The 15,987-nt window shown below is 36.5% G+C and overlaps 1 protein-coding gene across 3 annotated transcripts in view; it reads left to right on the forward strand.

Annotated features, from left to right (window-relative positions):
• The window catches only part of RNF150 (ring finger protein 150), a 329,973-nt gene that overhangs the window by 198,270 nt on the left and 115,716 nt on the right, over positions 1–15,987 (forward strand). For all 3 annotated transcript variants that reach the window (XM_074229254.1, XM_074229255.1, XM_074229256.1), the window contains one exon: positions 12,916–13,166. In XM_074229254.1, the coding sequence (XP_074085355.1) occupies positions 12,916–13,166 (251 nt within the window). The remainder of the gene's footprint in view (positions 1–12,915; positions 13,167–15,987) is intronic.

The following is a 15,987-nucleotide window of genomic DNA, read 5'->3' on the forward strand; positions in this document are numbered from 1 at the left end:
GGAAGGAGAGAGAGAAAGACAGAGAGGGGAGGGGGAGAAGGGGAGAGAGAGAAAGAGAGAGAGAGAGAGAGAGAGAGAGAGAGAGAGAGAGGCAAAGGAAAAAACATTAGCCTGGGAATTTTGAGTTAGAGTATCTCAGGAATTACTAGTTTGATAAGTGACTTAAAATCTGATCTTTAGTTAATTTTCACAACCTTCTTCATAAGATCAAATGAGTAAATGCAAAAATACTTCATGAAAAACTGTAAGAAATAAGTTATTAATATGCAGAATTGCTAAGCTAAAGATGATGCATCATTTGGGCCTACATTTATATCTCTGACTAATTTTTCTAACAAGGTCAGTTTTCACAACATCAGGTTTTACATTCATCCCACAGCTGTAGCCTGTCGAGATCTTTTTGGATTCATCACTGTGTTAACCATCCTTTTCAGTTTTTTGTCATTTGCAAATTTGATGAGCATGTCAATATACTGGAGTAGCTAGGTGGCACAGTGGACAGAGTACCTGAATCTGGAGTCATAAAGACTCATTTTCCTGAGTTCAAATCCAGTCTCAGAGACTTACTAGCTCTGTGACTCTGGACAAGTCACTTAACCTTGTTTGCCTCCATGAACTGGAGAAGGAAATGGCAAACCACTCCAGTATCTTTGCCAAGAAAATCTCAAATGGGGCCACAAAAAATTTGATCACAACTGAAAAATGACTGAATGACAGCAACAGATGCCAATATATCCCTTTCTCTGAGCCACCAATAAAAATGTTGAACAAAGCCCATTATTAATCTTCCTGTCTTGAGGATGTTGAACCATGCATCACTTCTCTTTGATTTCATCTATCAAACCAATTCTCAAGACATCACATTATATTATCATCTCATCCAGACTTCCCCATCTTCTCCACAGTAATAGGATAAGAGATCTCATCAGAATCTTTGCCAAAATCTAGGTTAACTCTAGCTGCAACAATATACCTTCATGTACCAGCCCAGCAGTTCTGTTAAAAAAAAAAACTGGGTTGGTTTGATATGACCTGTTCTTGATGAAGCCATGTGAATTTCTGCAAGCATGACTTCTCTTCCTAGGTGTTCATATCTCACAATGATATATTCTAGAATTTTCTCAGAAATCAGAAGTCAGGCTCGCCTTACTAATTATTGCAGATTCTTTTCCCCTTTTCTTTTAAACTCAAAACAACATTGCCTTTCTTCAATCATAGAATTAAAACTAATTGGGAACTTAGAGGTCACTTTATACAACATCCTCATTTTTGCCTATGAGGAGACCAAAGTCTAGATGAGCTGACCAAAGTTATACAGGCAATAAATGTTAGATTCAAGATTTGAACCCAGGTCCTTAGACTCCAGAGCCAGTGCTCTTTCCACAATATCCTACTTGTGATACTTTTCCTGTTCTCAACAGATCTTTCAGATAGACAATACTAGATCAACCATCACAACAACCTTTTCTTTTAGTACCTAAGGATGTTATTCATCCCAATCAGATGACTTAATTCAACAAGGGCAGCTACATGCAATCTTACTATCTCCTTTCTTATCTTTAATGTTAATTCCCTGTTGGCCATTTTTGTTCTGTTATTTCCCATTTAAAGGTCAGTTTCTTGGCATAGAAAACAGAAGCAAAAATAAATTAATTTAACAGCTTAGTTTCCTCTTTGTTCTGCATTAACATGTTCCTATCAATCCCCAAATAAAGGTCTTAACCCTTCTTTGATCCTCCTTTTTTCCCAATATAGTTTTAAAAAGCTATTTTTGTTGTCCTTAGCTTGCCGTGCCAGCCTTAGCTTATTTCTACCTTCAGCATCCACTTTGTAATACACACTTAGGTTTAAATCTTGAGCATTTCCTATCCTTCTTAACATGCTTTAACATGACTATATGATTGTACAGTTTTAGTTTAGGGAGCAAATTTGTGTTTCCTCTGGACCTTTGGAAATACTTTCAAATCAGTGCATAATAAGATTGTGCTTGGCTTTCCCCTTATTTTCCCCACAAACTTGAGGGAGTGAGCTAGGTTTCCCCATCATTTCCATCCTGAAAGTCAATTCTTTCCTTTTACTGAGGAGAAGAAATACTAAGTAGGGAATCTTTCCTTTTTGAAAAATGAAATTATACCTAAGGCAAGCCAAGAAGTAGAAAAAGTCATTTTGAGTCAAAAGACCTAAGTTCAGATCCAGGCTTTGCCATTTACAACCTTTTGTGAGCTTGAGGCAAGCAATTTAACTTCTCTTGGCCTCTGTTTTCTCATCTTTAAAATGAAGAGGGTGGAAACATGACATCTCCATTGACCTTCATTAAAAATACTCCCCTTCACTCTTTCTCCCTCAGATATAGATAGATATATCTATATAGATATATATATCTATATAGATAGATATAGATACATATATCTATATCTATATGTATATATGTATATAGATATATGCATATAGATATATGTATATAGATGATAGAGATAGAGATAATAGAGATAGACAGAGACAGAGATAGAGATAGAGATATGTGTATATAAATATATTATATGACATGTGAATATAATACTACATGTGAATATAATGCATGGAGCAATACATACATATGTCACTTGAAGAATCTATGATTTCATCATAGTAGAGAATTCTGAAGATATGAATTTTCTCTTCCTCTGCCAACTAAGAATCATCTATGACTTAACAGAATCACAAATTTACCTCTTTGAGGGAATGTCAGTGGGTTGAAATCCAACCTCCTCACTTTACAAATGAGGAAGCTGTGACCCAAGGATGCAAACTTGTTCAAGGTCACACAGGTCAAAAGTGGTTGAGGCAGGCAGGATTTGAACCCAAATCTTCTGATTCTAAATCCAGAATGTTCTTTCCACTACTGACTTGAGTAGATGAAGTCCTAGGTAACTTCCTGAAGCATAATAAAGGCTATACATCTCATCAAGGGTCAGGAAAGCAATGTTAGCAATAGGATTGCTCTTGGATCTTCTTGACTTCACAATGCTCCCTATTCATTATGCCACAATTGCTAGCCCGTATTGTGTTAGTCTGGACCTATAAGTCTGTAGGTGTGTATAATTATAAATGTACACATACATGTATATATGTATATTTGTGTTTTCTCTTGTTGATTATTTAAATTCACCTCTTCAGTTTGCATGCCAGGTTGCTATTTTGACATTCAGTTGACCAGTCTGCTGAAAATGTTTTCAGTTTGAGGACTGGTCCTTTCCCTGGGGATCCTGGTATGTATGGATGGATGGATCTGTGTGTCTGTGTGTGTAAATGCTTGTCTGTTTTTGCATATGTCCCTGTGTATGCACGTGCAAAGAAGAGTGTGTCTCTTTTTCTGTCTCTCTCTCCCTCCTTATTGTCCTTTCTCCTTTTCTCTTTCTTTCCCTCCCTTCCTTTCTCTCCTTTCCTCTTTCTCTCCCTCTCCCTCTCCTTTTTCCTCTCTCTCTCTCTCTCTCTCTCTCTCTCTCTCTCTCTCTCTCTCTCACACACACACACACACACAGATGTCCTTAGGCTGAACCTAAACACTAGAGTAGGAGAAAATCTGGGAGAAATTGTTGGGTTTGCTACCCTTCAGGAGCAGGTGTAGAAAGGAATTGGAACTCTTTCCTCCTGTCCTGTTCACTCAAGCTCTTTTTAAGAAAAATAATTAGTTGTAATTGCTATCAATTAAAACACATTAATAACAGCTCTGGACTCTGTGTAACATTAGCATCTATCACAAGTCCCAAGAGCCCCTTATCCTACTACATCTATTCACTTGACTATCCATACTCAATTGAGCCACCATGAAATGAATAACTATATGAAAAAAGTGATTAAGCATGTATTATAACTCAAAAATTGATTAAGCATCTACTATGGGTCAAACTTTGCTAAGTGCTGGAATTATAAATGGGGGGGGGAGAGGAAAGAGTTCAAATGAAGGTTTGATGGAAAGGTCTTAGGAGTTCTAAGAACATAGAGGCTGTTCAAATGGCAAGACCCAGCATCCTTGGGTAGAGCAGCAGGTTAGATGATAGTGTCCAGAGGTCTAGTGAGCATAGTGATTGCTCAGATGGTCACTGTCAGTTCAGAGATCTTTAGGATGCAATGGTGGGACAATCAGAGTCCCCTTCCAAACACTCAATTCCCAGCCTCAAACACAATAATACCTGAGCCACAGTCCCAGACCCAAGCAGTGGAATAGCATGCAAGGAGCAATGGGTATACAATCAGAGGACTTGGCCTTGAATTCCACTTCTGCTGTATACTCCTCATATTTAGGCAAGTCTTTTAACACCTCAGATCTTTTGAGTTTCCTTCTTTGTCAAGTGAGACATGATCTCTAAATTCTCTTTCATCTTTCAATTATACAGTCTATTTCTAATCATATTACATTCTCTCTCCTGTTTTTCCTTACCCACTTTCATTCATCACACTATCTCTCTAACAACTTAGGTACACACTGTGCCAAGATTCTTTCTCATCAGACCCTCTCTTCATTCACCCATCCTCCGCTTCTGTTCTATTCTCCCTTTGCCTTATGTTTAAAAGCTAAAGCTTCTTATTGAATGCTTCCATCTTGGTTTTTATGCATGTTTTCTGCAGGCATTTAAATCACTGATAACAACTGATCAGCTCATGCATTTTATTGTATCATTCTGTCTCTAAGTCATATCTCTCTTCTAAGTTCTTAGGTCCAGGAAGGTTGGGGCATTATCTTAATCTAAACTTCGTGTGCCCCCTTCATCTAGAATAGGGTTCTATACACATTTTCTTAATAAATTTTGGTTAAATGAATGAGCTTAATAATTTGTAAAGTGAGTATAATAATATTTACTATTTATTCTAATATTATATTATTGACCTAGATTTGAAGACTCAAAATCACAGTGGCTATAAAATTTTAGTTACAATAATTCTGAAAGGAATCTACGAAGATGGGGAGGAGTTGAGATGTTATTATTTTTCCTTTATTCTTAAAGTGGACTATGACATCAGGTAGGCAATACCATGACATTCATGGGGGCGGGCAGCTATGAAAAGTCACCAGCCTCGCTCTCTCCTCCAGAGCCATCTGGGTCCAGTGGTCAGATATGAACCGGGATGACTAAAGATGGCCCTAATTGAGATCTACATCAGAAGAGAAAACACGAATCCTTGAAGATGATTGATTTAATGATAATTTTACACAAGAAGTAGACAAAAGGACAAAACTGATTTATGATTAGTATACTGTGTTAATTTGATTTGATAGTTGTATTTGAGACCTTTAAGGCCTCCTCAAATAATTTTATCATTGAGTTATGGTGGTGGTGGCTGACTTACATTCACATTCTTATTAAACCTGAATCCCTTTTGTTTAATGATGCATGATGCTTTGTGTTACTTAAAAATTCATGGCATCTCTGCTTTAATCATTTGTAGAGAGAGAAAGCAGAAAAATACCAGTAATAAACCAATGTTGCGGAAATGTAATCTAGAGACTAAAGAGTCAGCTTCAGAGTCAGGAAAATCTACCTTAAATCCTGCCTTGGACATTTACTGGCTTTATGACACTGGATGAATCATTGGGTGTCTCAGGGTCTCAGGCAATTCTGTAAGACTGTGGGAATAGGGGAATTATCTACCTTGCTGCAAATAGGGTCATCTCCAGTTATCTTGATCCTTATCTGGACACTGGACCCAGATGACTCTGGAGGAGAAAGTGAGGCTGGTGACTTTGCACAACACCGCGCCCCCCTCCAAAAAAAATTCAATTTACTTTCATATCATGGCATCACCACTCTAATGTCATGGTCTTCTTTGAGAATGAAGACAAGCATTAATCAATATTTTCATTGAGCATTCCCTATGCTAATAAAGTCACAAATCCTAGACCAAAAAACTAATATTGAGCCAATATGACCAGCAACCCATTTTGTTCGGAAGCAATGCTACATCTACATGTATTTGAGTGTTTTTCTACAGTCCAGCATAAGCATATGTGCCATTTTTCTCTGGAAAACTGTATTTCTAAAATATTTCACAGCCTCCATGTAACAACATTTGTAACAGGTCTCCACAAATGGTACAAAAGTTATCTGTCAAAAAAAATGAACAGGAAAGACATTTTCTTAAAAATACTTAATTTTTCTCATGAACTCTTCCTGGACCTAATTGAGAGGAGCATGACTCAGTGGTAGAGGCCTGCCTTGGAGATAGGAAGACCAAAATTAAAGCACTATCTTTCTCACATACAGTCTATATGACCTGGGGCAAATCACTTAACTTTCCAGTGTTCCAAGGAATTCTCTGATATTATAGTTAGAGCAAAAAAATAACATTACTAGTACACACACAAACACACACACACACACAAAATCTCCTTCCAAGTCAACTAATTAACATTAAAAAAAATAACTCAGAAGGAGCAGTTAGGTGATGGTAGTGGATAGAGCACTGGCCCTGGAGTCAGGAGGACTTGAGTTTAAATGTGACCTCAGATGTTTAATAATTACCTAGCTGTGTGACCTTGGGCAAGTCACTTGACTGCATTGCCTTGCAAAAACACAAAACAAAACAAAAAACAATTTACATACACAGATTTTTAGCACATAATGAATACTTATTGATTGTGTGGTTGATCTGGATGTCAAGGGGCCATCTTGTCCAACCTTCTGGATCTACAGATGAGGAAACTAAACTATAGGGAGGTTAAATGATTAATCCACAATTTTTTCTGACTTGTTTTGATAAAACAAATGAAAGTAAATGCATTATTATTATTATTATTATTATTATTATTATTATTATCATTACCACCTTCATCATCAACATTTTGTCTATCCTAATAGACAAGAACAGAGATGTTTCTTTTTTTGTCTTTGTGTACCCAGTAACTAGCAGTGTGCTCATTCTTGGTACTCAGTACTTGTTGATTCAGCATAATCAAGGTCATTATTGCCAACATTTATCCACTGTATAGACATATCTATATTTTTTCTCCCCCAATAGACAAGAGAAAAAAACCTCTTTTTTCTCTTTGTGTACCTAGTGCCTACCATGAAGCCCACACATACTGAGTGCTCAATTAATGCTTGTTGAGTCATTTTTTACTATTATCATTGTGTGACTATAGTACATTTGTATGCTCTTCTTCTGACTCTGCTTTTTCTCTTTGCATTATTTCCTATAAGTAGAAAGAACTTCTTAAAAACAGAAAGTATTCTTTTGCAATGAAATTGGAATATTAAATGACAGTGAGAGTAATTTAAGAAGAACAATCTAAGAATTCAAATTCTACCCAAGTGCCCTCAGGAGACACAGAAAAAAATCCCAAATTCCATTGCTCAGAAAAAATAAATATAAGCAATAAAAAAGTAAATTTATCTTTTGAAGTGAAAGTAAAATAAAAATAGAATTGACTACAGGGAACAGAGATACTCCTTAGATTTCTCCACCAGGTGAGTTTAGGTCACTGTACAAAGGAGATCTCATTTCCCTCAAGACAAAACTGGTCTCATGAATTTGATCCTTCACAAAACCTCAGACCACATGCAACCATTAGACATTAACAAATAAGGAAAAGAAGAACTGGCAGCATCAGTCATAAATTCTATAAACGTGAGAACCAATTCACTGTCAACAGTAATTCTCAGAAAGAAGCAGCTAAGCCTATTCACTATGGAGCTGTATTTTTTGGTTGTTGTTAGGTTTATTTTGTTTTTTTTTAAATTCATGTAGTTAATATGTTCCAGGAATTTTTCCTGTTTAATAGATCTGAATATAGCAGAGTATCTTGGTCCTGGAGCTGAACTTCAAGGTATCTAATGGGACAAAATTTACAATAAAATCGGTGAAATTTTTAAATAGGCTTTAAGAGGTTTGAGCAGTTACTTCCTTCCTGATCTCAAAACCTGAAAAAAAAAAGTCAAATCAGGGGAAGCAGCACTAAATTATTTGGTCCAATAATGCATTTTTTTGCAGTCACCTCTTAACAATAAGGATAGGATGTATTGACAGATTTCAGAAAGGAATTTAATACAGTGAAAAGAATATAAAATCTAGAATTAAAAGGCCTGGGTGCCAGTCTTGTTACTGCTTTGGCTATCAATCAACCCATCAGCCAGGCAACAGACATTTATTAAGTGCCTATTGTATGCCAGGCTTCATGCAAATCATTTCAATTCTCTGTTTAAAAATGGTGGTTGAGGTTAGGTGACCTCAGAGGTTCCTTTCAACTATAAATCTATAAAAATTAATGAATGAAGAATTTATTAAGTATTTAAGAATTTATTTATTTATTACAATGCTGTTCTTCCTCCTTACATCCATATATATATATGAAAGATGGCAAGCACACAGGAGCACCTTATTCTAGAGTCATTAGGAGAAATTCTAGAGCACAATGATCCTTTTTTCTGGATATGTCCTATTCTGTGTTGCCATACCCACCAGACTAACTTGGTTCAATTAATGACCATTCGTTTAATGAACATTTAATGAACATTTATTAAGCACCTATTATGTGAAAAGTGCTATATTATTGGAAGGTAGAGAAATTGAAATAAATCAATTCAGGCCCTCTGGAGAGAGGAGATATAAAATTAAAAAAAAAAAAACACAACCCCTGCCCTTAAAAAGCTCACAATCTTTAGGGAGGTGAGATTTCAGAACAGATAACTATTCAGAATGTTCCAAAAAATCTTAGTGCATTTTAAACTTGAGTCACTTAAAAATGCACTTTGGGGACACAATATATAAGTAAGAATACAAAAATTCAGTATCTACCTTTGAGAAATTCATTATCAGACACAACAAAAAATACAAAGCAACAAAATAATATTCTTTTAGAAAGGCAACAATCACTTCCTAGCTGTTATAATTTGTGTGTGTTTATTCAATTCCTGTATCATTTCTCCTTGCTGATATGATATCACATGATGAGTGAACTAGAAAGGGACCAAAGTGTTCTGAATTCCCAAGTGGGGAAAACAAAAAAAGAGCAAATGCAGAGCAAAAACAGCTGCCAATTACTAATAAGAATTCATATTCATATACCACCTTAGAGACTTACAAAGCACTGCTTTACAACCTTGAAAGAAGGGTAGTATAAGTATTTCTATTTCCATTTTATAAGTGAGGAAAATAAAGATCTGAGACATTAAATTATATGACTATATTTAGATGGAAGGAAATAGCAAACCACTCCAATCACTTTGCCAAGAAAACCTCAAATGGGATCACAAAGAGGTGGATATGACTGAGAACAATAAAAATATTTACATCGTTAATAAGAGACTATGGAGAGATTTGAATTTAGTTTTCCTGATTCCTGGTCTCATGGGCTAGCAATGGACATCAGGCTAGTTCTCTATTATATCACTGTTCCATATTGCAGCCTCTCTGATATTCTTTCATTATTGAAATAGTCAACTGTGACCTGTCATAGCCCCTTTGAGTGAGCATGCTACTTCTGGTACAACCCCATGGAGAAAGTAAATCTACAATAATAAAAGGGGGAAAAAAACAATTGTCCAGATGATTTAGTCCTATAAAACCTGTTTGTCTTTAGATAGGCAGTTTTTTGTTTTGTTTTTTCTTTCCAATTTAAAGCTGTGATTTCATTGATACATAGAATTCCCTCATCTGTTAGAGATACTACTCTCAGTGGTTCTTAAACTTTTTTCATCTGAAGATTTCTTTACATTTCTAAAAATTATTGAGGGTCCCCCAAAGAACATTTATTTAGAAGGTTGTATATAGTTTTCCTATATTAGAAATTCAAGTATCAATACTATTATGAAATATTACAATAATAAAATGTTATATATCCCCCCCAAAAAGGTCTCAGGGACACACCTGGAGCTCCTATATGCTGCTGTTTAGCAACTTACAGCCCTAGAGAATTGCCTGGGACCCTGAGACAATAAGAGTCACAGGCCCAGGGTCACATAACCAGTCTGATTCAGTGGCAGGTCTTAAACACAGAATTTAGTTGCTTAGAGGTTATTCTACACCTACTATTCAAAACTGGTTAATAGACAAATAATGATGACAAAAGCATTTGTTGAGGGTTGTTATTTGTGAGATTCTCTGGGGAGAAGGAGATAATGGTTGCTTGAATTTTCAGGATTATTCACCTAATAATCATTTCACTTCACTTGAGAAAACACAGTTTAGAGAATCTTTAACCATTTCCAGAAATGGTAAAAATAGCTCCTTCTCTTGAACTCAGGAAAAAAACTCTAGGGGGAAAAAGAATATGACCATGTTATCTGTTGATGAGTTATCCCATAGCCCTTGAAGAATCCATTTTTGGTTGTTTGAGCACTCACTGTAGGAGAAAATTGCCTTCTTGAAAATGATAAAAAGGTTTGTTTCATTGAGTATTCAGAATTTAACCAGAATATATACTCAGACAAGTGGAACACAGCAGGAGACTGCCTACATTTTGGTTACATATCTAAAGTACTCTATCCATAGTGGTGCACAGAATACTAACAGACCACATTATTTTAATGCTAATTTACAAAAGCACTTTCCTTACTAGGACTTTTTGGAAGTAAGTGGTATGTATTACCATTATTCTCATTTCATAAATGATGAAACTGAGCCAAGACACAGAGCCAGCAAGTGTTGGAGTTAGGATTGGAACCTAAATCGCCTTATGACAAACAAATGCTTCCATGACACTACCCTGAAGTGTTGGGGGGCTAGGTGGTGCAGTGGATAGAGCACTGCCTCTGGAGTCCTGAGAACCTGAATTTAAATCCAACCTCAGACACTGGATGCTTCCTAGATGTGTCACCCTAGACAAGTCACTTAACCCTGATTGCCTTCCATCCAGGGTCATCTCCAATCATTTTGATTTATATCTGGCCACTAGACCCAGATGACTCTGGAGGAGAAAGTGAGGCTGGTGACATAGCACAGCATCACCTTCTTGATAGTCTTCAAGAAAGAAGGACAATAATACTGAAATGCTAGTTTGTAAATGGTTACCTTTTCCTAACTCTTCCTTCATCCTGACTAGCAACCAGCTAGGGCCCCATTGAGTTTAAATCCTTTATACTGCTATTGGGAATTATACCTACTGCTCTGGTAATCATAACTCTCCAGCTCAAAACCAGTTATGGTTTCATTGTATTCCAAATGAAGACCTAGACAGAAATGTCCTGCCTCTCTCTCATCTCTCACTGCTTCCCTATACACTTCAAATTCAAGCAACACTAGACTACTTGCTATACCATATTCATATGTAATTTATATTCTATAATCATTATAATCAAATTCTATAATTTGTATTATTTAATACAAAAATATCATATAGAATTCTTGTATGTAGCACTTGCTTTAAATTTGCAAAATATTTTGCAAAAACATCTCATTTGAACCTGTAAGGAAAAAAACTTACTTCTTTTTCATAAATGTGAAAACAAATTTATAGAAAGTAGGTGATTTGTTTCTGATCATAAAGCTGTTAAGTACCCAAAGGGAATTAGCCTTCCTAACTTCAAATCTGGTACTCTATTCTCTTTTTATACACTTATTCAGATCTCGCACCTTCCCTCTTTGTGCTGTTGTTCCGATTTCTCTAAACAGAAAGATCCCTTTCTTCCCTTCCTCTTGTCACTCCTTCTCCCAAGTTCTATATATAAAATTCCTATCCATACCATACTCACACAAATAGAATTTCAACCTCACTCAAATATAGTTTCGGTTTTGAAATCTTCCCTGAACTTCAGCCCTTACCCCCAACTAGTATGGTAAAGTGAAAAGCACTCTAGATTTCAATTCATGGGAGGCTTAATTTAATTTCTATCCTCAACACTGTTTAATTCTTTGATCAGAGGCAAATTGCCTCCCCTCTCTGAAGCTCTTCTGTGTTGTTTGTTGAGTAATTTCTGTCATTCATCTGGGATTTTCTTGGCAAAGATCTTGAAGTGATTTGCCATTCCTTCTAAAGCTCATTTTACAGATGAAGTAGGCAGAGCTAAGTGACTTACCCAGGGTCACACAGCTAGTAAGTGTCTGAGACTGGATTTAAACTCATGAAGATGAGTTTTCCCAATACCAGTGCTCTATCCATTGTTCCTCATGGCTGTCCTTTCACAATGGAAGTAATAATAACTTGTAGAAATCAAATGAACTTCGTAAATCTTAAAACACTGTTAATTTTTTTTATATATTGTTTATTTCTCTTGTCCTATCCTTCCCTGATCTCCACTATTTTGTAAATTCCCTAAAGTCAGGGATTTTAGCACTCTCTGTAGTCCATTCCACAAGCATTTGTGAAGTAGCTATGAATGTGGAAAGGCACTGTCCTAGTACTCAAGGGAAGTTGGCACACCGAGTTTGGAATCATTGGAGTCAGTATCAAATCACAACTCTGCCACTGTCTAGTTTGGGGACTTTACAATTAACCATGCATTTAGGGCAAGGATAGGATTTAGGGCCAGATTCATCTAAACATGGATGAGATTGATGCTTAATTTGGTTAGCTATTCACACCTCTTAGCCTTATTCTTATTTGTAAAATGAAGGGACTGCCCTAGTCCAAAGTCCCTTCCAAAGTCCCTTCAAACTCCAAATCTGTAATTCTTGGATACAAAGACAAAATGGAAAAGCTCCTTCTCACCTTTTTATTGCTCTTGGAATCTTAGTGCCTTGTATCCAGTAAGTGCTTGGCCGATATTTAACACCCAGAATTAAACTGAACTAAATTACTGGCCTCATGTACTCTATAGTGATGTAGCTGAATAACAAGAGAATCTTTTTTCCCCCTATTGTTCTGCCTTCTCAGCATTCATAGACCTATCCAAAGATGTCTGGTTTGGTGAGCATTGCTTGATTCTAGCTCGCTTACTATGCTTTCTTCCTCTCTCCTACCCCACCCCCCCTTCCCTTACACCCTCACCATCCTCACAACAGGTGTGCAAGACATTGTTGCAATAATGATTCCTGAGTCGAAAGGAAAGGAGATAGTGACACTCCTGGATAAAAACATTACTGTGATGATGTACATCACCATTGGGACCCGCAACTTGCAGAAATACGTCAGCCGCACATCAGTGGTGTTTGTGTCCATCTCCTTTATTGTGCTGATGATCATATCACTCGCTTGGCTGGTCTTTTATTATATTCAGAGATTCCGATATGCTAACGCCAGGGACAGAAATCAGGTGAGTAGTACATGTTTTGAATTTTTCTTTTCCTTGCTTAATATGGACTTACTTATCCTATATCCTTGTTAGAAAAAAATATTCCATGGGCCAAACTTCCCTTTGTTGATTCCTTTAGAATGATTCCTTTGAGAAGAGTATCATGATAAGGGCAAAATGTGATTTACAAAAGGATTGTAAATGCCAGCATCCACTAGGAACAAAAGGGGATAAAACTTGAAGGTTAGCGTTTCAAACTCATCTTGACTACTGTCACCTAAATATTGGGATATGTATAAACAAGCTGAATCTTGTGAAAATTGACACAAGACCAACATATTCAGTCCTCCCAGATTTCTTAGGATTATTTTAATGAGGTTTCATGGGTATATGCATGAGTCATGACAAAGGAAAAAGCTGAGCCACATCTCCATCCACTCAGTGAAGTCACACTCACAGAAATAGTCTGTTCTTATTTCAGAATGGGGTTGTAACTAGATACATATCCACCAGGTTTGGATTAATTCTGTTATCCACTTCACTCTGCATAGGTAAACACATTTTGGATACCACTGCTAATTTGCTTAGGTATGCTTTATGATTTAACAAACATAAATAAAATTAAGAGAGTAGAAGTCACTAAATTCAGACTAACTTAAAATGTTCCTTTGATCACATTTTATTAGCTTTCTTCTAAATTGAAGCATGTTTCCTCCCAGAGTAACTCAATGAAGATAAGCTGACCCAGTCTTGTGATCCATGTAGACAATCTGCCATTCAGCCCTTGAACAGAGTGGAAGTAGTTATGCATAAATTCAATCTGAAAATTGCAATTTCTCTTTGATGTTGGAAAGACGAACCAAAAAAAATATCATGACTAGTTTTAGAAAGATTAGCTCACACTGAACCAATTTCCTCTAACATTTTGTGGACAGTTCTTAAATAGTTTAAAGCTCTGGACAGACATAAACACACAATTTGAAATCAAGTATATGGGTTATTTTGTTTTGGTCCAAAGTATCCAAATAATGATTAACTTTTTGGAGGGGAAAGAGGATTGAATTAGCTAAAGACTTGGTTCCTTTCTCCACTGCACTGTATAGATAACCATTAGATAAAAAAGTTACCAGCTCTTTAGATGAACATTATTCTCTTCATGCCAGATTACTTTTCTAGGATATCTTTTATAAACCATTTAAATATAGCAGTCAGTAATGTGGAGTCTGTCACATGTTCACCATATCAGGAGTCATATCATGTGGCAGAAAGAATAACTTTCTCAAGGAAATAGAGAGAAAATGAGGCTGTATCTCATTTCCCCAATGTATCCCCATTTCCCCAAGTACAATTTTTTCCCAAGATGAAATGTTACAGTTAGGATTGTTGAGATAGACTTTTTTTATATATGCCAAAATTTAATTGGCCTAATATATGTTATGAAGTAGCTAAAGGATAGCCACTTGAAATAATCACATGCTGACACTTCTTAATGTTTCCTGTATTACCAGCTCTGAATTTTAGTACATGGTTCTTCTCTTGCTTTATGACCTCTCTCAGTCTCCTTTGCTAGATTTTCATCCAGGTCATGCTTGCTAACAATGGTGTGCCCCCCCCCTTTGGTCTGTCATGAACTCTCTTCTCTCCTATCTCTACACCATTTCATTAGGTGATCTCATTTACTCCCATGCATTCAGTTACAATCTCTAAGCAGATGATTCTCAGATTTATTTATCCAGATCAAACTTTTCTTCTGACTTCCAGGCTCACATTTTACTCATTACATCTAAAATTCAATAGTAATAAAACTAATTATCTTTATCCCCAAACTCTCTCCTCTTCCCAACTTCCTTATTACTGTCAAGGGTGCCACTGTTCTCCCACTGAGCCAGGCTTCTAACTTCAGTATTCACCATAATGCCTCTCTTATACCTATCCCACATTTTAAACTGTTTCTGACTCTAACACTTCTACTTTCACCATGTATTCCCATATGTCACCTTTCTCTCTATTCACATAAACACCACCCTTGTACAGGTCCTCATCACCTCATGCCTGGAATATTACTCCCTAATTGATCTACCTGCTTCAAGTCTCTTCTCACTCTAGTTCCCAGTCCATCTTCTACTCAACTGGGAGAAGAATCTGACCTTATTTCTCTCTCTTTCTATCTGTCTCTCTGTCTGTCTTTGTCTGTCTGTTGGTCTGTCTGTCTGTCTGTGTGTGTGTGTGTGTGTGTCTGTGTGTGTGTATCTCACTCCCTGTGAGTCTCTCTTTCTCATCATATATACTCTATAAACTCAGTAACTTATCACCTTCTGTATCAAATAGGAAATTCGTTTCCATTTTTAAAGCCTTTCACAACTTGATCACTTCCTATCTTTCCCATCTTCTTATGCTTTACTTCTTCCAACTATTCTGCAATCCACTGACAATGACCTTCTTGCCTTTCAAAGGTTATCCTTTACAAATGTTCCCCTTCCCCTTTGCTTTCATTTCAAGTCTCAGCTAAAATCTAACCTTCTACACAAAGGCCTTTCCTATTCTTCCTTTCACTGCCTTCCCTCTGAAATTACCTCCCATTTATTCTGTGTACATAATAGCTTTAGACTATGAGCTCCTTGAGAGTAGGGACTATAGTTTCCCTTTCTTTGAGTCCCTAGGACTAAACATGGTATCTAGCACAAAGTAGGTTCTTAATAAAGGTTTACTGACTGACTAGTGCATTAGCTTTTTAGAAGAATTGCATTTAAGTCATGAAATCATTTCATTAAGGTGAGTTTTTTTCATTTCTCTTGCAAGCATTGAAGTGAATTGTTTACACATCATCTCCTAAAGCATAGAA

The sequence above is a fragment of the Macrotis lagotis genome, chromosome 3 (genome assembly GCF_037893015.1).
Source record: "Macrotis lagotis isolate mMagLag1 chromosome 3, bilby.v1.9.chrom.fasta, whole genome shotgun sequence".
NCBI classification, from domain to species: Eukaryota; Metazoa; Chordata; class Mammalia; order Peramelemorphia; family Peramelidae; genus Macrotis; species Macrotis lagotis.